The sequence below is a fragment of the Lingula anatina genome, chromosome 10 (genome assembly GCF_051362555.1).
Source record: "Lingula anatina isolate TDL-2025a chromosome 10, LinAna3.0, whole genome shotgun sequence".
Classification (NCBI taxonomy): domain Eukaryota; kingdom Metazoa; phylum Brachiopoda; class Lingulata; order Lingulida; family Lingulidae; genus Lingula; species Lingula anatina.
Window position 1 is genome coordinate 7026217 of NC_141776.1, and position 22433 is coordinate 7048649.

Below are 22433 nucleotides of genomic sequence, written 5' to 3' on the forward strand. Positions count from 1 at the left end.
GCAAATATCCCAGAAATGAGTCACTCGCGTTGAGACATTAGGTACGCTGATAATTGATAAAGAAAACATTCCTCGGAAAGTAATAAACCTCATTAAGAGAGTTATTACTCATCATTTCAAACTGCAACTAGTCATGAAAACAAGTAAGGTGCTGCAAAGCTAGAAATGTATGTGCGAATTTTTCTGTAATAAATTTATTGCGCTGCCGCACTTTGGGGCTTCCGATTGTGTCTGATGCGGAAGATAGCAGCCGAGTGCACATAGACTCGTCCATCCAACCCTTCCACCCCCGCCGCGGAAGTAGGTCAATCAAGATGGCGACCGGCTGGGCAGGCAGAGCGACAAGCAGTTCCTCCGGTAAAAACGTAGAATTATCCGGCCAAGATGACAGTTCTGACAGTGATGGGGAAACAGAACCGGCCAAATCTTTCCACAGACGTATTTCGACGAACCGGGAGATTAAAACTGCGGTAGGTACTGAGATTTCACCTCTTTTCACTCCACGTGATATGGGGGGCTGTCGCTGTCAAACAGTGTCATATTAAGTTAATGTTACTGTTAACATACATCTTATTTATTTATTGCACACGTAAAGATAGTTTGAAATATAGCATATTTAGATGCCTTTCATGAAATGTGACGACACAATGTTATCCTTATATGGACATTGTAAAATCTGTCAAAATACAGTCATTGTATCACTGTTTGAAACAGCTGGCGTAATATTTCTGCTATTCGCATTGAAAAACTGGTGTTATGCGTTGTTTTATAGATTGTCTTCAATATATTTTAGTACATCTCTCTCTCTCTCTCTCTCTCTCTCTCTCTCTCTCTCTCTCTCTCTCTCTCTCTCTCTCTAATACAAAGCCTAAACAATAACAAATCATGATATTGTACTTTTACACAAAGTTCGATAAATATTTTTTTAATTTTCTTTTTCTTGGAAAACTGCATTTCATTATTGTAACAATGAATTTACCTCTGAGCAGTCATGAAAGCCTGTTTTACAAATATTTGAATAAAGCAAAATTATGAAAATGAGAAATAAAAATGGAGGTTTACACTTTGGAATAACACATAAACAGTATTAATGGCCAATGGAAACTAGGGGCAGTATTGCTGTATAGGGCTAATGCAGTTATGCACATTGATATTCTGAACAGCATCAAGAATAATTTATCAACAGAACACCAGCACAATATATTTGTCATGCGTATGTAGTCCCATAGTGTGACCTGATCTTATGTCACTTAATTTGATACTATACACCTGCGTCACCATTGAATGGAGAACAATACAAAGTGCAATTCAGAACATCTGCCATAAATAAGTTACTCTCCTCAATTTATATACTTAATGATATATTGTCTATCCTTTTACCCATCAAATCAAGTTTTCATTTAAAAATGTAATTTTCTAGTTCTAGGAATCATTGCTCAGCCCAACCCTGTTTGTTGTTTTATGTTAATGATTTTGATGAACTAATTCAGTTATAAATGTTTCCTTAGCAATTAGATCACCATGTTGCCCTTTATTATTTATTATTTCTGATCCCACTGTCTTCCATATTTCATGGAATCTCGCTTGGTTTTGCATCTTTGACTTCAGGTTATTCCCATTGTTTACTACGCTCATGATCACTTCCCACTATTGCTTGCCATTATCTGTATCTGTAATATAAAACGTGGGTACTTCTTTTACTTGACTTGTTCTAATGTAACTTAAGAAAAAGACGATTTATACACATATTTGCAGCTTGTTCTTCGAGTATGTATTTTGGGGCCCTTATTAATGATATTATATATCTAAACGGTTTTGCAAAACCCAAGTTTTATGTTATCAATAGTAAAAATGAAAGTCATACTCTAGAAGTACTGACATTTCACCGTATCCTTTATAAGACAAGCACCATATTTTAGGAGAAAAAATTCTCAGATTGTAAATAAATAAATAAATTAATAAATAATAAAAATAAATAAATAAATAATAATGATAATAAAAATAATAAAATAGAAGAATAATAATAATGATTAGCATAAATTCTTTTCTGACAGCAATTAGGACAGGTGTTGCTGGTTTGGTTAAAGGTTTTATTTTATTTTATTTTATTTTATCAATGGCAAAATGTTACAAGATAACTCACAATTGTACTCCGTAAGTGAAAACTTGTCACCCTGATCTGTGTGCTTTGCCAAAAGTGTTATTTCAGGAAAAAAGTTTCTCACAACACACACTCAAAAATAAAATTATGTTGAATACTCCTCTGACAGTTATTGTGACTGGTTTTTATGTTTTTGTTAACAACATGTGTAGAATGTTTATGTTCCGTAATGAATGTGGTCGTTTGTTGCGTTTGGTGGTTATGAATGACATCATGCCTAGTCTTCAATCTCGGTCTGTTTTGTTACAGATATGGGTTGAGGTTTTACACCAAAACCCACCGACATGTTTTCTTTATCTGTTATTTTTCTTTACAGGTTTGAGAGAGAGAGATTAAAACACTTACTCAGTTGGTTTTTTGCTCATTCTAAAGATATTTACAGAAATGTCATTTCAGGATTTTTTTAAACTATGAAGACATGTTTTCAATAGGATTGACCAAAATATACGTGTTATTGTTATCTTGATATTTAATTTTAATAGATGATTAAAATCCATTATTAATTTTTTTTTGTTCCAGGCATGTGTAAAGGAAGGGTATTTATTAAAACAGACAAGCTCGTTCCAGGTAAGAAAGAGAATGATATCATAAAATTTATTTCTTGTATAGCAAGAGAGAGAGAGAGAGCGAGCGAGCAGAAGGAGCAATGCATGCATGTGTGTGTGTACATATGTGAGAGAGGAATTCCAAAAGAAAGCTTTACGCTTTACTTAGACTCGAATCTTTTATTCATATATTCAACCTGGACATCAAAAATAAATATTTCTCTTTTTTGCCAGTTGTTAACAAGACTATGTGCATCATTTTGGCCAAAAGTAACCATTATGCCAATTGAATGATTGGACCTTGGCATGCCCTTGTCTGTAGATACTGGAGAAGGGCGACTTGTAGAATTAATTTTTTAACCTTCTAATCTTGCAAATTCAATTTGTGGTTCTCTGGCTGCATATCGACTAATCTCTGTCATGGAATTGATTTTGAAAATGAAATTATGACCTTAACGTGTATGCTCTGAGGGTTTCTGGGTTAATACTGCGATCTGTTGATTAGATTAATTTTTTGTCTGGATTTTTAAATGTCTTTGTGGCATTGGTTTCTTTTTGTCATCCATGAAGGCAAGAGACCCCTCTCATACCACAGACACATTAAATATTATAGTATTTTTCTTGGTTTTGTTTTTTAACTTGAAACTGATTGTAACAGGTCTTGCAACTGTTTGGCCATGTGCCAAAGATTTCTCTTTAAATAACATCATCAGCAAGTCAAAATCTGTCTTTTGGCAATCAAATATGGTGACTGTTATGCCTTTTGAGGGATATTCTTAGTATTTAGACATAATTTGGAAATTTTTCATAGTTTCTTATGTTGTCAGTTTTGGGGATAGCAAGGTATTTTTCCTCCCAAATTTAGCAATGTGTTATGCGTGGTCTTAAAAATTGTATTGTGAAATTGCTGATTGAAAGGTCAAAAATGTACATTTTATACATATATTGGAATTTCCAAAATGGACATTTTCAAAGGGCCAACAGGATTTCAGATTTTTTGTTTCAAGTCTGTAACCAAGTCTGCACTAAAAATTTCATTTTCAGCCTATCTCAACTTCCAATACAGCATTACTCATTCCTTTTTATATCAAACCCCATATTATTGGGAAATAATCATGTTTGATTGTGACAAAGACATTCTTTTTCCCAGATAGGATGCAACACATACATGCTTTATGCTTATAATTATGTGAATGTGATTGAGACTTTGTATCATTATTAGCACTCTGCACGACAAAGGGCAGTGGAAAATATATGTTCACCCTGTGGCTAGATCGAAAAGATGCAATACTGACGAGTGTTGACATGAAATTTTTCATAACCCGTCTTCAAACTTATGAAGACCTACGACCTGTTACACAAAAGATTTTGAGACCGAAAGTTGGTCAGAGCTTTTGAACAGAAATTTTCTTCTCTTTCAATTTGGTAGGAATTTGCAGTCATTCGGAAGAATTTTTTTTTAAACAGTAGCTGTCATTTTCTCTAAAAAACAGAGAGAGAGAAGGAAATAAGTTTTTTATTATAAGTGGACTTCTTATTTTTCAACAGGCTCAATATTTTATTTCAGGGGACTGCTACAGATTCCTTTTGGTTCAAAAGTAGACTAGAAATTTTGGTCTTTAAGTTAAGACCAACTGTAAGACTTGTGTTCTTTTATGAAACAGGCCCCAGATTGAGTCTGTATCTGATCAAGCCTGATGAGCCATTCTAGACTGGTTCATCACTGATCTAAATCATGATTCGTGTCAATGGGGCATTTAGAAATAATATGGTTTCTTTGGCTAGATAGATAAGAGGCCATCACCTTTTTATGAAAAGACTGAATGAGAGTTTGATGTGCTTAGACATGCAGAGACATGGGATGGAAACGTGAACATGGCTCACTTGGGGATTACTGTACATATTGCTTTTCATTTCGGATGTAGGCTGCAAAATGTTTAGGGTCATTGGAAATGTGTCTGTCTGTTTTCTTCTGTTCGGATACTCTCTTGGAGGCATCTTCCAGTATATAAAATGCTCAGTCTCTCTCTCTCTCTCTCCTTTTCAGATCTTTCCTTTCTTCCACCTCTCTCTCTCTCTCTCTCTCTCTCATCCATGATTGTCTGATTCCACAAGGGTTTTAGCTGATTGATCCAGTCCTACGCACAGTAGATGACTAGTCTGCGGAACAAAGCGCAGAGACCAGATGTTGTCCCATGCCAGCTTAAGCAACCCTTCCTGCTTCCTCCTGGGGGAAGAATCAGGAAAGAACATTACCCAACCATTTCCTTTACTTGCTTTTCTGGGAGAATAATTTTTTTTTTTTACTTGGTGTTAAATCCATACTGGTTCAGATTCAAATCATATCATCATCAGTATTCCATGATGGGGGGGGGGGGGGGGGGGGGGGGGGTCAGAAAAAATTGGACCTTTTTATTAGAAATCTATCTGTGATCATAGAACCAAGAACAAATTTTGGTTCAGACTGGAACTTTTCCTTTTCCTGGCCAAAAGGGTGGAACTTGCATTAAATATTTTGCACGGGAGTTGTGCAGTATGGGACTAATTGGTGCAGACACTTTATTTTGAAGCTTCCATTTAGCTGTCAGATGATGTCATCTGAATGTGAACCTGGGCAGAATTAAGGAAAAATCCCTTTCTGGCTACACTGCCTTCCTCCTCTTGCTAAAACGCCCTGCGTTCCCTGGAGAAATCAGTTGATGGACTCGTCAAACTCCGCTTAGAGTGAGTCTGGTTTCAGTTTGAAAGCTCAGATGCACTTCATCAATTAATAGCAGTGGAGACCATTATTTGTTCATCTAAATAATAAATACGGGCCTATGAATGGGGCTTTTATGCAGCATCCAGTTAATGCACATACAATGATATTCTGGGAATGAACTGACAATGGTGAAAGCAGATGGGTTCGGATGATATAGCCTTAGACTGTTGTGTGGTGGGTACATGTGTTATTTGAAAGGTTTCTGACTGATGGAGTAATTGTCAGTATGAATGATGAAGATGACTTGCAGAAAGGCTTTTGTATTCTGCATATTTTGTAGTCTCAGATTTGTTACATTTTGTTATATGTACTCTGCTCTTTCCTATTACCATTATGTTTTTTTTTTTTTTTTATTCTTTTTTTTTTTGTGCATATATTTAAGTAAATGCCACCTCTAGAAAAATGAATTTGACCCAAGGTACTTAGATCCATTTATATTTTTGTTGGTAAATAAATGAATATTGTTAATATTTATCATAGATTTTTTTTTTTTGGAAATGTTGGTTGTTTGACAGGAAAAATTAAGCTCCTTTAATTAGATCTCCAAAAAAACTTCAGAGACCTCTAATCTGCTTGAAAAAAAAAGATTTGCACTTCATCAGTGAATAATAACACAGTCCATTATTAGTTCATCCAAAACATAAACTTACACCCCATTTCCATAGATTTTTAGATCGATCTATCCCTGTGGGGAGTCTCACTAGATTACTGTCAGCTTGGCCGGCTTAAGCGTCTGTCCCGCCTACTAAAAGCTGTAAGGGGGTAATTAACTATGGTGCCCGCTCGGCTGACTGCAATTTAGCGTGAACCCCCAGGGAGTTAGGTCGATCTAAATCTTAATCTTTAGGTCGATCTAAATCTCTGGGAAAGCACCCATAGAAACCACCATCCAGTATTGATAAAATTTAAAAAGTCTTTAGTCAACATTATTTAATTTAATTTTATTTTATTTTGTTTTATGTTATTTAATTTCAGAGATGGAGAAGAAGGTACTTTAAGCTCAAAGGCAGAAAACTCTACTATGCAAAGGATACTAAGGTAATACTGACAGGTCCATGAACACACAAGAAATAAAATACATGTTCTGAATTAGTTTTCCTGGTGATAAACAGAGCAGGAAACTTTTAAAGATTGCCAGCCTTAATGGGGGGTCTTTTTCGTTTTATTCCGCAAGTGTGTGTACTAGTACACACATGCACATGTGTGAGCACACAGCACAGTGGCCACTGTAAGGCCTACAGAATCAGTTGAACACACATATATAATTTTAGAAATCGCATACAGTTAATACACCTTTATTATACCTGTGTATTAACTGTATGCGATTTCTAAATTGAAAATTATCAAACACAAGCTGAAATCTTTCATACTATTAGCTTATGACCAACCTGGACATAGGCCTTCATCAGAATGATATGAGTAGATGTTACTCACTGACCGCTAGGTGGTATAGCGGTCAGGACCCTGTTATAAATGTCAGGTAGATCGACCAGCTGTCCCTATTCATGGGTGGCTGGTGACGGCTGATGTTGATAGCCTCTCGTATCTCACATGGGATGTCAGATGACTGGGATTCAAGGATTTGGGTTGAATTTCAGTCAGTGCTGTGTCCAGTGTCTATAACATGTTCAGAAATGGCATAAAAGATTTAAGCTAACAGTGCGAAAGATTTTCAGCTTGTGATTGATAATTTTCATGTATGATCCAACTACCAAGCTAATGAACATTTTGACTCATGTGATTTCTTGTTTTGTACAGTCTGTGATCTAAATTGAACACACATACATAATTGTGTATTAACTGTATATGATTTCTCGTTTTGTACAGTCTGTGATCTTCAATGAAATAGACCTGACAGATCTCAGCCTAGCAGAGTGCAGTATTAAGAATGTTAATCACAGCTTTCAGGTAAGTGGCATTGCGTTAGGTGAGACATTGTACTTTGTCATATGACAATTTAGTCAAGTGTGACATAGGGACCATTTGCATAACCCTATCGCCTTAGCAGGATTAATCCATCTCCAAAGGGATTCTCGCTAAATTGCATTTAGTTTAAGCATGCTTGAAAGTTACTTACCCCCTAGCAGCTTCAGTGGGCATGACAGACATTTTAGCTGCTTAAATTGAGTGCAATTTGGCAAGAATCCCCTTGGAGTTAGGCTGTATTCCCAGAGCTTTTAGATCGATCTATCCCCGCGGGGAGTCTCACTAGATTACTATCAGATAATCCGGCTTAAATGTCCGTCCCGCCTACTACAAGCTATAAGGGGGTAATTAACTTTCGTGCCTGCTCGGCTGACAGCTATTTAGCGTGAACCCCCAGGGAGTTAGGTCGATCTAAAGTAGATCGATCTAATCTCTGGAAATGGGGTCTTAGACTGATCCTGTTAGTATGACAGGTTTATGGGAACCTGGGGTAGAACTAACACACAAATGCTAAAACTGACTTAAATTGGCTCGACAAAATGGGTTGGTTTTGACTTATTTTAGTCAAATTTAAACCATTTGGAGAAAAAAAGTGATGAAAAAATAATAATTTGGCGAAATGAAAAAAAAAATTCCTAGCGCAACCCCAGGGAACCCGTTCATAGTATTTGTAAAGACACTACTGGTTATGACATTGTATTAGTTGTGACATTGAAGTTTGTGTGACCTTGTGTCGAGTTTGACGATGTGCTGCATGTGACATTGTGGGGTGTGCCACAGTGCGCTTGGTGTGATTATTTTGTTCCTTGTGGCATCCTGTTGATGATGAAACAATTTAATGTGAAGGATATTGGTCTACCACAGTGCAGTGTGAAATCTGTTTAACACAGCTTTCTGTCATGTTGCATTTTGCCAGGTGTGATACATTGACTTAATTGGTGCTAGTTGCGACACATTCAAACACTCAAGCTTTAAGTGAAAAATAGCTGGCCTAGGGATTTGCCGTGTATTAATATAATTGGTACTGTAAAATTTTTCCCCTTTTTAGGGGGTAATACAATATATTCTAACATTTCAGATCATCACCCCATTCCGTAACTTGATAGTATGTGCGGACTCTCGGAAGGAAATGGAAGACTGGATACAGGCTCTTAGAATATCTGGCAACAGAGAGTTTTATGAGGTAATGTATTAGGAATTGTGTGTTGGTGGAAGAAGTGGATATGTTGAAATATTAAAGGAGACTGAAGTCTGGATATAGGCTCTAAGGGACAATTCCCATAACCCTATCGTACTAGCTGGATCAATCTAACTCCTCAGAGATTCTCCTAAGTTGCATTCATTTTAAGGGGCTTTAATGTCTGGCACGCCCCCTCATAACTTAAAGTGGGTAACTTCATGTTACCAGGGGTAAAGTCGGGAAAATTTTGTGGTCCATGATGTTGTAGGGACTGGCTATGGGGAAGGTGAAGGAGCCAGTAAATCTGGTTTCCTGTTAGATCTTTCTAGGTATAGGAATGGGGTCCAAGTATAGGGGGGGTTAGGTATAAGAGAATGTTTATGAAATAAGGGGAGGTGGGTAAAGGAACAGGTGGGTTGGGGTGGGAGGGGGGTTGAAGAAGATGAAGTACTGGATAGAGGCACGAAGTACTCTCAAGTTCCAAATAATTGTACTGTGTGGAAAAATCTTCGAAAATTAATAATTGTACTGTCCGAATAATTGTACCATGTAGAAAAATGTTTGAAAATTAATAATTGTGCTGTGCGTAATATTTGTACTGAATGGCTGCTTATGAGAGTGGGGGTTGAAATGAAATACTGTTGCCACTGAGAGTAAGAAAAAAAATTGTCAAGAGGCTTGGTTAAAAGACTGGGAAAATTTAAGCTAGGCATTTTTATATTATTTATTTTTATTTATTTATTTATTTATTTATTTATTTATTTATTTTTTATTATTATTTTTTTTTTTGAAGTATGATTTAGTTGGCTGAAGGTTTCAACAAAAATGGCTTAATACTTTTTGTGAAACATGCACATGGTAAACAAAAGTCTTGTAGGCTTGTGACCAAGGCATTTCTGTTTTATTGACAGTCTACCTGTTTGAGATTCATGCCAAAATGGATAAGAACGTCACTATGATTTACTCTCAAATGTTTGGTGAGTGATTGAAAAAAATTATAATTTCCTCTGCCTTATCTGTACTTATTATTTTCCTTCCCAGAACTTAATGATTCTTTTATTTGACCTTATCATCAGAAACATCACATTTTTACCACTCATGCATTTTTATCATTAAAGAAATGAAAAAATGGCTCAGTAAATTGACATACACTGATTTGATTTTAATTTCACTTTTGCATAATATCAACTTAGGCAGGTGAACAGGCTTTGTTTGATTTGTGGTGTGGTATTGTCTTTTCTCTCCCTGGGGGAGAGGTGGGGGGGGGGGTTGTAGGGAGAGAGAGAAATAGAAGGAGAGAGAGAGAATTGCTGAAAAGACTTAATTAAAATTTATAAATTACCAATATGTGAACCACTTGCCAGTTTTCCATTTTTCCATCCCTTTTCTTTTTCTGTTCGAACCCTATGCCTATTTGTGTCTGGAATCTTCATTTAGCATCAGCTGTCATGAGATAGAAAAAGAAATTAATAAAAACACCAGAAAAAAAGAAAAGATATACGCAAATAGATTTTGGCATGATATTCATATAAAAGACGTGAAGGCTAAGTAGAAATAAATTGTTTTATGTTCAGATGAGGATGGTACGAGGGAATAATTATGCAATAATCTCATAGTTTTTTTTTTTTTTTTCTTTTTGAATGAGTCATTCAAAACATGCAAGTTCTTCTAAATAGATGTTGGACAGAGACAAAGAGAAAAATATTCGATACTTTGACAACAATATCACTTTGGGGATGAGCAGAGATTAGAGAGTCACGTTACCATTTTTTGAACCACCATTGTTTATGCTGGTGGGATATTGTATTTGGTCTAGAACTACATAGTACTGCCTCCGCCAGCCTTGTCCTGTAAGGTACAAGTCTCCATTACCACGTACATCACCTCAATAACTACGGAGACCTGTGGAATTAGGTTTCATATTATTTTAACAAGTTGAATGTGAAAGATATCACTCAAAACCAACAGAAATGTTTTAAAAATTGTAGATTTCTAATCTGACCTTGAATTTGACCCTTGACCTAATTTCCAGGATCAGATGGGATGAAATTTTGATTTTTTTTTTGTCCGTGTGTAAAATAGTGTGTTTGTCCTGATTTTCAGCAACTTAACAGACCTATACAGTTATATTACTGTAAAAACTTGCACTTGTGGTCTTCTTTCTGGTCTGTGAATATGGGGTCAATTGGTGCATTTTCACAGATGCAGTAGCTGTTGCATGCTCGAAATTAAAAATTTACTAATGATGGTTCTGTAACAGCGAGACTACTTATGCATAGTATTTTGTAGAGTGCAGCATGCAAAATATTGAGATTCTGGATGGAATTCTGAAGTAGACAAATATAAAGTTGAACACATAAACAGTATATGCATCTGGAAAAACGAGCATGTATAAAGAGACATTTTGTGGAAAGAGAAAGAGAGAGTTGAGAAGCAATTTTACAGTCAATCAGGATAGTGGAAAAGGAAGTGAAAGAGAGAGAGAAGAGGAAGAGAGAGGCTTTCCGCATTACTTTTATGAGCCAGAGTTATTTTTACAAACTCTTCCTACTTGTACGTAATCAGCAGCTGCAGGTGCACTGGGTACATAATTATATAAGTAGACTGAGCTCAGCTATTAATATCAGCAACACCTACTTGTCTCCCTTTTGAATCCTACCTCAGTTGAGAGAATTATTGACCGATATCTTCTATTGCAAAAAATAATTGGATTCACACTCTATGTTGGCAGGTGAATGTGACTAATTTTTTTCTCCAGAACCACCCTGTGAAGACCAAGATTTTATTGGGTTTAGTTATTTTAATTGAGGCGGCATGCGAGGATTGTACTTGCTCCTTGCTGTTTTGATGATAGGAACCAATTAAACACATCAAGGTCTATACACTTGAGTGAGCATTTCTTTCAGCTCTGCAAAAGTCGTCGGTCAAGATGTTGTTAGTCAACCTAAAACTATCACAGCTCCTGTTATGTAAGAGTTAAAGACCTGAAAAATGTATAGTAATTAATTGATCTTTTCTATGGGGGACAATTGTGAATTTAACAGTCATAATTTCTTAAAATTAGAACATTCCTATTGAGTAGGAGGAACAAATTTAAAAGGCAGGCTACTTTGTCGTTCTTTTACATTCAGTTAAAGCACTACAAATGCTGTATAGAAATATAATTTTTGTGATTATAAACTTATATATCTGAAAGCTTTATAATTTTTTCCATTGAAAAGATGGAATAAAAACCGTAGTTCATAACTTGTTAGATTAGATATGAAATACAACGTCACAGGTGTTAAGGCTCGGCAGTCTGATGCAGACTTTTCCCCTAGCTCAATATGATACGTGCAGCCAATATGATACCTGCTCTTTGGCTTAGTTTTGTTTCCAGGATTATTTCTCCAACAGAATCTTGTGGCACACTCCATAGAAGGCCGTGCAACATAATGATTAGATGCGTCTGCCTATAGCAGTCCCTGAGGCCATAGCTGTGATTGGTTGGGAAATTTGTACGAAACACTGCTGATATGTTCAGATAACATGCAAATAATTATGGAGATTTGAAAATGAAATAGCTGACATCACACCTGATAACTGAACTAAGATGTCAAATTTGAATGTCTCTGTGTTATCGAATTGTATGGTGATATCGTGCAACAAGTTTTTTGATAGCAAACAGCAATCCTGACATGACCCCTGTGGCATAGTGCAGATAAGGACAGTTAATAAATTGACAATTTAAGAGATAAGATTATAGATACTGGGATATTGTTTGTAGGCACATTTATATAACACTCAGAAAAAGCGATAAGGGTTGTCAGTTTTACAAAAGGACTTTAATCTTTTAAAACAATCAGTGATGCTAACGGAAAGACCAATTTTTCAGTCCTTGTTGACCCCAAGTTTTGAGTGGTTGGTAACATAAAAAGGACTTGGGTCTTAAAATAGGTGGTCTTAGACCCCATTCTTGTACCTAGTAGCAGGATTGACCCATCTTCGAGGGGTTTCTTGCTAAATTACATTCAGCTTAAGCAGCTCTGATGTCTGGCACGCCTACTGAAGGTGTTATTGGGTAATACGCTATCATTTAGCAGGTGTGCCAGACATCTAAGCCGCTTAATCTGAATTCAGTTTAGCGAGAAACCCCTCGGAGATGGGTCGATCATGCTAGATCAATCTATGTATGGGAACAGGGTCTTAACCTGAACTCTGAGTACTTCTGTGTGACACCTTAAGTTATTTGGTTGAGCATGGGTGGATCAGGACACGTTTTCTTTTACCTTCCAGCCTGGTATTGAGCATCGCGCAATGATGTCAGGACAGCATCACTGGTACGCATGTTCGCATGCACGACCAACGTACTGTAACGTGTGCAGGGAAGCTTTGTCTGGTGTCACGTCCCATGGACTCTCTTGTGAAGGTAAGTCATGAGCCTTGGAGGCAGGGTTGAGATATTTCTATCTATCAGCGGATTTCTGATTTTTTGGGAGCCAAAAATACCATAGGTCTAGCCGCCCCCCTGTATCCAATGCCATATTTTCCAACTTTTTCACTAAACTACAGTCTCATTTCTGCAGTGAAATATGAATGAATTTTAAAAAAAGTCTTATTTGACAGTGATAAAACCTTGCAAGAAATGAGAGCAACTGAAACTTAGCTAGCAGAATTGGCTCAGTCCTCTTTTGAACAAATGCCTAATCCATTTATAAGCCCTGAATTATGCTAGTATTTCAGTATCTGATTTTATAGAATCTGATGTAATGAATCGTTAATCAAAATTTTTTTTCAACAATATTACCACCTAGGAAATGAAACCTTTTTAGACTAACTTCAACTGAGTTGACAATATTTTGAATTCGGGTCCATCTAAGTAAGGTCAGTTGTCTCTTGTTATAAACCACCTCTGCTAGCTGTCGGATCAAGTTAAGCTCATTACAAGCAATGGATTAAGTAAACGATATGCCGTTGTTTGAGAAGGCGTTTTGAAGAGAACAAAAAGATTACATTTCCTGCTTATTGTATCCTTATCATGCACCGACACCAGCCTTCAGGGATCAATCATCTTCACAAGGGCCAACCCAATTTCAAAGGATATATGCCTAGTGACAAAATCCATTGGCCTGCTTTTCCTGCTAGTTCATTTTCAAGAATTTTTTATGAGGTCATCTTACTGTGACTTTAATAATTTAATAAAATGGTGATGATTATTCAAAGATGACAACCCAAAGGTTGAAGTTTTATATTAGGGGGGATTTTTATTTTGCTTTTGGGAATACAAGTAGAAAAAATTAGATAAAAATGAATTTATCACCAGAGGAAAGAAAAAAATGGTGCAATTGAATTGGAGCTGAGTTGACGTGATATTAATTTAAGAGATGTGTAACTAGAGGGATTATGTTCAGGAGGTGGATAATATTAGTTAATCATTTATGTATTTACATTAAAGGATATGTGATAATCATTTGCAGAGATGATACAATTTACATTAAAATGTTTTTTTTTTTTTACTCCAGTCTGTAAGTTTAAGGCCCACAAAAGGTGCGCCGTGCGTGCGAACAGTACGTGTAAGTGGACCACGCTGGCTGCGGTGGGAAAAGATATCATCGAAGATGAGGATGGGGTGAGTATCGGGGAGGAAGAAAGCGAAAACACACAACTGGCTGTGCCGAGTCCCAAAAATTATGGTTATCTTTATTAAATTTTCAGTGGTATATATAATACAGTGACATATGTTAATGTAATTGCTTCACATCTACCACTTCCTATTTCAACTGTACACCTCTTGTAGATGTCCCTTCTATGCACCCAAACATAAACATATACTGTGGCAATGTTTTCATACAATTTTGTAAGGAGATCAACGCCACATCACTGCCCCATCTGACACCAAAACACTATACTCTATCATATAAATACTGATATGGTATGTTCTGATAGGAAAAGACACTGGCACAACCAGGCACATCTGTTGTGTCACATCTAACGCATTATGATTCGTACATTACCCTACATTTGAGAGCTTGTGCAAATTTCATATCAGTTTACTAATTCCTGCGGACAGGACATTAACTGTTGCAGAGGTTTAAATAAGTAGGATCTTGTTCACAAAGCTTTCAATTCGTACAAAGTTACAAAGTTTGCATGTTCCACTTCTCTTGGAAAATATTACTCACTCCTATCACAATATATGCCACAACTAGTGGAGAACTGTTACGTATAACTTGACATTTGTTACTTTTTGCACTTGGCAGTATATTTCATATACCAAAAATTTTATGTAACTCATACACTTTGTGACCAACCACTGCATATACATTTAAATTGGCTGGATAAACATTATTATAGTAATTATATTTAAAAAAACTTTCCTGTTCCCTCCAGGCCATCTCAATGCCCCACCAGTGGTTGGAAGGGAACCTCCCAGTGAGTGCCAAATGTGTAGTTTGTGATAAAACATGTGGCAGTGTCCTCAGGTTACAAGACTGGAGATGTCTCTGGTGTAAAGCTATGGTAAGTCCTCCTCCTGCTCTCCTCTCAAATGGCAAGGTTTTTTAAAATCCATGACTGATAACAGATGTCATTATTGCACTAATGACCAATATCAAAATTGTTGTGAAACTAATATTTGCCTAAAAAGAAATGTATTGAAAGTTAATAACCGTTTTCTTTAGAGTTGTCAAATAGTTTACTGCCCTAGTTCAACAGTGAGTACTGAAGTGTATGCCTTTACTATGTGATACACCGTGTAGAATATTGTTTATAATTTAACCACATATTTTGAAGGTCCATACCTCTTGTCGGGAGACGTACCCCAAGCGATGCCCCCTAGGGCAGTGTCGTGTGTCTATTTTGCCGCCAATAGCCATTAACAACATAGACTCGGATGGCTACTGGGAGGCCATGAGACCCCCAGGGACCAGCCCCCTACTTGTGTTCATTAACTCTAAAAGTGGGGACAACCAGGTCAGTGACATAATCTAGGTCTTGGTGACCTACACATAATCTAGGTCATTCGATCTACTTGCAGATTTCTTCCACATATGTGAAAAGTATTTAGTTTGATCCTTACCTTGATGGGTGTAGATTCAGTATTTAAGCAAATCGGATTATTATTTTTTTAATAATTAAAAAATTGACTTAAACTCATAAATAATACTGCATAATCTCTTCTTAAAGATTGTTTGATGTTCTTTAATTTTTTGATGCACTATAACTATCAGTTGATAGAATGCAAGAATTTTGAAGCAGCATTTCCTCTTCATTTTTTGACATTTCAAAAAAATTGTTTTCCCAGGGGGTGAAGTTCTTGCGACGGTTCAAGCAGTTGCTGAATCCTGCTCAGGTGTTTGATCTCATGAATGGAGGGCCAAAAGTGGGGTTAGTTTAAATATACATTGATAATTAAGCCATATAAATGAATACATGTTTGGTGATAGCAACTTGTACCAGAAGAAAGGCTTATGTGGTTGAATTAATAATTAGTCATTTTGAATATATAAAATAGAGATCACTTTGAGAGCACATACCTCTGGCATGGCAATATGTAATATATATAAAAAAAAAAACAAAACTTAAAAATCAATTCAATATATTAGGAGCTTAGGACTCATTGAGATTAAAATCGTACCTCATTAGTGGTTAGTCACCAATTTTTAATGTGCATGATTCTATTTTATCTTTCCAGTCTTCGCCTATTCCAAAATTTTGACCCATTCCGCATCCTGGTATGTGGTGGTGACGGCAGCATGGGCTGGGTGCTGTCAGAAATAGACAAGATGGAGCTCCACAAACAGGTGTGGAATAGGCCTCTTTATCATCAGCACAACTATACACTGGACCATATCTGAAAACATTTTTATTTTTAATAGTCGATATTATTAACTATATAAGTTACGGTACATGTTTAACCAAATATTGATGGATAATGCACCCAGTGTTCGTTACTTTTTTATATACACTGAAGATTTCCCCACTACATCACGTAGTTTTTGGTGCATACTAAGTTAATTCTTAGACTCTGGTTTGGAAGGGTCAGAAGAAAAAATATCTTTTTGGCACAGAATGTATATATTGAATTTATTTTAACTTATTTATTTTATTCATTTTTTTCATTCATCTTTTAAAGGTGGTTAAATAAATAAATATGATTCTTTTCAGTGTCAGGTTGGAGTGCTCCCCCTGGGTACAGGCAATGACTTGGCCCGTGTGTTGGGATGGGGCGGTGCCCTGGATGACGACACACAGCTCCCGGCCGTGCTGGAGAAACTAGAGCACTCTCAGATTAAAATGCTGGATCGCTGGTCAATCATGACTTACGAGGCCTCCATGCCGCCTCCAAGGTCGTTACTGATGCAGGCAGACCCTATCTCGGTGTACGAAGACTCCGTGGCCAATCATTTATCTAAAATACTGCATTCCGATGACCACGGGGTTGTCATTCACTCTGCCAAGTAAGTGGTGTTTAATGCATGTTTTTATGATGATGTCCGATTTCAGGATTTTACTGGATCTTTTCAAGGGGCAGAAATGATCAAACTTACATACTTTTATAATTGTACCACCAGCGCAGGCGCGACCCGCATGTTCCGCCGGCTCTGCCGGCTCCTCTGGCTCCGCCGCCATCTCACCGTTACCGCTTCTCCTCCTAGACGGTAAGGGCCTCCGTATCCATCTCTTGGATTTAGGTCACCTATAATCTCAACTCGTTCCACATAAAATTTGGGCTTTGTCGGTGCTGGGGTCTAGGTGTGGCACTCATTGCAATACACCCTTGTCCAAAAATGGCATAATTAAATGCTAATTATCTACCCTACAGAAGGAATTATGGGAAAAATTTCTACAGACGGCTTTCCAAAAGTCATATGTGTAGATTTCAAATATGCCCTTGGATTTGACCTTTGACCTTTCTTTCAAGGTCAAACAGGCCAAAATTTTCAAAAAAACAAAATTTTTTACGAAAAAAAAATTATTTGCTCTGTTATTCAGGCACCACACAGACTTAACCAATAATATTATTGGAAAGTGTTACCCTTTGGGTCATCTTTCATCTCCGTGAATTTGGGGTCAATCGGTGCATTTTCACGGGTGTAGCAGCCATAAGATACCGAAACCGAAAACTGTCTCTAATTCGGGAGAAGTTAATGCTAGAGACCCATTTTTTTTTGCATTTTGTAGAGCATGTAAAGCCCAACACTGACGGTGGTCTCCGTGTTTTTGTATTCCATACGGTTTTCGAGTTACGCTGTATCAAAAAGTACATATTGGTGGTGAAAGCAAAATGTGCAGTACGGTAATGGATAATAAATTTTGAACCCAAGGAAAATAAAACATAAGGCTTGGCAAGGAAGACAACTTCTGGTCAAAAATGACATTAATTCATGAAATTTGAACATTTGGAACTTCTGAGCACCTCCCATTTCAAGAATTTCAACCAAAATGACCTTTTCTTTATTTTAATTAATTTTTTCTGCACGAAATTTATGGCACATTATTTTAACTCCAAAATTATAACATTTAGTCCCTTATATCTCCAAAACTGGCAGAGATAGGTCCATAGTTACTATTGAAGTTGAATAGGAAGTCATATACTGGCAATCTAAATGTGACCTTGAAATTGACCTTTGACCTACTTTTCATCATGAATTGAACTTTGCAAATTTTGGTTCCCTTTTATTTCCAAAACTGGCAGAGATAGGTCCATAGTTACTATTGAAGTTGAATAGGAAGTCATATACTGGCAATCTAAATGTGACCTTGAAATTGACCTTTGACCTACTTTACACCATAAACTGAACTTTGCAACTTTTTAATGCTTTTTTTTCAATACTGGCAGAGATACGCCCATAGTTACTATTGAATTTGAATAGAAAGTCATACGAGGCAATTTACTGTGACCTTAAAATTGACCTTTGACCTACTTTTAACCATGAACTGAACTTGTTCCCTTTTATCTCCAAAACTAGAAGAGATAGGTCCATAGTTACTATTGAACTTGAATAGGAAGTCATATACTGGCAATCTTAATGTGACCTTGAAATTGACCTTTGACCTAATTTTCATCATGAATTGAACTTTGCAAATTTTGTTCCCTTTTATCTCCAAAACTAGCAGAAATAGATCCATAGTTACTATTGAACTTGAATAGGAAGTCATTAAAGTCAATTTACTGTGACCTTAAAATTGACCTTTGACCTACTTTTTACCATGAACTTAACATTGCAAATTTTGGCTTCCTTTTATCTCTTAAACTGGAAAAAATACGCCCATAGTAACTATTGAACTTGAATAGAAGTCATTAGAGGCAATCTAAGTGTGACCTTGGAATTGACCTTTGACCTACTTTTCATCATGAATTGAAATTTATAAATTTTGGTTCTCTTTTATCTCCAAAACTAGCAGAGATAGGTCCATAGTTACTATTGAACTTGAATAGGAAGTCATATACTGGCAATCTAAATGTGACCTTGAAATTGACCTTTGACCTACTTTACACCATAAACTGAACTTTGCAACTTTTTAATGCTTTTATTTTCATAACTGGCAGAGATACGCCCATAGTTGCTATTGAATTTGAATAGAAAGTCATATGAGGCAATTTACTGTGACCTTAAAATTGACCTTTGACCTACTTCTAACCATGAACTGAACTTTGCAAATTTTGTTCCCTTTCATCTCCAAAACTGGCAGAGATAGGTCCACAGTTACTATTGAACTTGAATATGAAGTCATTAGAGGCAATTTACTGTGACCTTAAAATTGACCTTTGACCTACTTTTTACCATTCACCACTTTACAGATACTTACAAAATCGCTGCTCACATGCGTGAGAATTGCATTGTGGGAAAAAATAGAGCAAAACAAAAACAGCGAGTATCCGAATAATGGAGAATAACCTCGAAGATCACACACTCTGGTCCATGATTGTAAAATTAGCGGGAAATTACATTTCTCGATACCTTCTATCATTTCTGCAACTTGAAACACAGCAGGTAGTCATTATTTGTGTTCAAGAGCCTTCGCGCCATGAGTTCACGCTCTTTTTTCCCCCCACAATGCAGTTCGAGTTTCCTGTCGAAGTACAACTGTAAAGTGATGAATGAACTTAACTTTGCAAATTTTGGTTCCCTTTTATCTCCAAAACTGGCAAAGAACTGCCCATAATTACTATTGAATTTGAATAGGAAGTCATATACTGGCAATCTAAGTGTGACCTTGAAATTGACCTTTGACCTACTTTTTATCATGAATTGAAGTTTACAAATTTTATCTCTTAAACTGGCAGAGATAGGTCCATAGTTGCTATTGAACTTGAATAGGAAGTCATATACTGGAAATTTACTGTGACCTTGAAATTGACCTTTGACCTACCTTACTATGAACTGAACTTTGATTGTACCATTTTTAGTTATATATATATTTTTTTGCATATTTTGAGAATTCTTGTTGATTGCATTTTTTACAGCTTGTCAAGCATAAGACTGGTGGTGGTGTCCCTTTTTTGTGTGTGTGGGGGTCTATATGATCGCGCTTACTCCAGCTGGTGGTACAATATTCGGAGGCGGTATCGCCTCTCTGATCCTCTAGTTACAAAAACTATTTATCTGTTTGGCATTTGTGGTGTTTTAACTGTATAGGATAGGACTCAGAGTAGCCTGCATTTTAATTTTGTTGCTACTACAGGAAAAAAATTAAAATGGTAATACCATGCTGAAGGTCACAGGTGAAGATATGTGAAACATGAAATGAAAAATCTAAATAAAAAATTGTTAAGGAATCTTAATGGCACATGGGCACATAAAGGACTGTAGAAATGATTAGGAAAGTAAAAAGAAATTAAAGTGTAAGGGATACTCTGCTAAAGTAATTCTATTTAAAAAGAAAGTAAATTCTGAAATGGGTCCTTGAAAACAGCCATATTGCTAATCTCGGAGTCCCTTTTTCTTTTCCTCCAGAGTCCTGTGTCAGACAGTGAAGGACTTTGTAGCCACAGTGGGCAAGGCATACGATGACCATGAAGACGGTGAAGACTCTATCTCTAACAAGGTCAGTCCCTCTCCTCCTAGATTTTTTTCAAAGCATGCTTCTTCCCTGTTTATGTTTTTATATTTATTGATTGATTCATTGATACATTTTTGATAATCCCAGGTTTACAAGATTCACAAAGAATTATTTCTTTTTCAGTATAGAAGATGTTATCAGTTACTGTTTAATTCTCAAAGATTATAAAATGTTACCTTCCTCTTTTTCCTCTCATTGCAGTGTACAATATTGAATGAAAAACTGAATTCCTTGCTACAAACTTTAAATGAGGAAGCCGCGGCCAGTGAGTCACAGTCCAAGCACAAAGTAAGCAGTTATTTATAGAATGTAGGTCACTTTGACCTAATTTACAAGGACCAGTCAGTTCCAAGTGGTATGTGTAGAATATAGGTCACATTCAACTATATGTCTATGTTCAGTTTCATTTATCAAGCAACCTTTGGAATTAGGTTGCACTGACATCTCGTACATAGACTTGCAAGGATTCCAATCCTGGGGCATTTTTCTCTAGTTTGAATGTATTAACTTACAAAATTATTTAACTATAATACCAATATTATTTGGGTGTTGCATAGTTCATCTTCATTGTAGAAATCTCAACAGTCCTCTCATGTGACCTCCCATGTGACCTCCCATGTGACCTCTGACCCAAGCTGTGATACAGAGGACCCGGAACATTTGGAGCAAGACATTGTACCAGAGGGGATCACAAAACCAAAGAATATCAAATCAGTGAGTAGTTCAGCCCATTAATAACTACATCAGTAAATGATACAATGTGAAATTTTGGGAGTAAATGTTAAGTTGACCCCCTCCCCAGCCCTCAAAACAATTAATAATAATAATAATAATAATAATTTATTAGGGGAACTGGACATTGTATGACAAGAATTGGCAATTGAGGTATTTGAAATTTGCTTAAGTGAGAACTAAAAGTGTAGACCAGTTTTTTGTCTGATGTTTTTAAGTGAAAGTGTCCCATGACATTTCAGGCTATTTTCAAGCCTCGTGACGCACTGATGTCCAGAGCAAACAGCTTGAAGAAGGCCATTAGACAAATCATTGAACACACAGAGAGAGGTTAGTGCAGGCGAGATGTGTCTTGTAATTTTACAAGTATAAAAATTATAGTTACCTTTTGATCATTATCATTATGGAGTAAATGTGATGTTGACCCCCCTCCAAAAAAATTAATAATAATATTAATAATAATAATTATAATAATGAATTAGGGGAGCCAGTCTTTATAAGAATTGGAATGAATATCTAGTTTTTTTTTTTTTTTTTCCTTTTTTATGTACAGACACAGATGTGTCTGTACATATTGCCATCACCTGCGTCTGTCGTCGCCGTCGCCGATGCCGATGGCGATGCCGATGCCGATGCCGTCGCCGGCGCCGTGCACTTTCCTTGTAAACACGATAAGTGGAAGGCAGTTTCACTTTTTGGCTTTATATTTACAGAGCTGATGAATATTCATAATACGCAGGTCAAGTTCGAAAATCAGCATGATCGGGCCATTATTGTAGAAGTTATGCTGTTTTTTCACTTTTCAGCATATATGCAACCTTGTAAACACATTTCAAGGAAAACCGTTAGGCTTGTTGTCACAAAACTCACAGGAGTAATCAATCTTACTAAAACGCAGGTCAAGTTCGAAAATCAGCATGATCGGGCCACTATTTTAGTAGTTATGCATTTTTTTCATTGTTCAGCATATATGCAACACTGTAAACACAATATAAGAAAAACAGAAAGCCCAATTGTCATTAAACTCACAGGAATGGTCAGTCTTACTAAAACGCAGGTTGAGTTCGAAAATCAGCATAATCG

General features: G+C 36.5%; 1 protein-coding gene across 6 annotated transcripts in view; it reads left to right on the forward strand.

Annotated features, from left to right (window-relative positions):
• Nucleotides 1–203: 203 nt before the first annotated feature.
• Nucleotides 204–22433, forward strand: part of LOC106175105 (diacylglycerol kinase delta) — a 43165-nt gene continuing 20935 nt past the window's right edge. For 2 of the 6 annotated variants that reach the window (XM_086996969.1, XM_086996971.1), the window contains exons 1-16: nt 209–470; nt 2681–2728; nt 6443–6505; nt 7295–7375; nt 8472–8576; nt 12849–12981; nt 14075–14181; nt 14943–15071; nt 15345–15524; nt 15856–15938; nt 16246–16354; nt 16719–17011; nt 20513–20603; nt 20820–20906; nt 21192–21332; nt 21593–21680. In XM_086996969.1, the coding sequence (XP_086853095.1) occupies nt 315–470; nt 2681–2728; nt 6443–6505; nt 7295–7375; nt 8472–8576; nt 12849–12981; nt 14075–14181; nt 14943–15071; nt 15345–15524; nt 15856–15938; nt 16246–16354; nt 16719–17011; nt 20513–20603; nt 20820–20906; nt 21192–21332; nt 21593–21680 (1894 nt within the window). In that variant the 5' untranslated portion in view covers nt 209–314. Of the gene's footprint in view, nt 471–2680; nt 2729–6442; nt 6506–7294; nt 7376–8471; nt 8577–12848; nt 12982–14074; nt 14182–14942; nt 15072–15344; nt 15525–15855; nt 15939–16245; nt 16355–16718; nt 17012–20512; nt 20604–20819; nt 20907–21191; nt 21333–21592; nt 21681–22433 lie in introns of all 6 variants that reach the window. The other 4 variants (XM_086996967.1, XM_086996970.1, XM_086996966.1 and 1 more) reach the window with 4 other exon arrangements.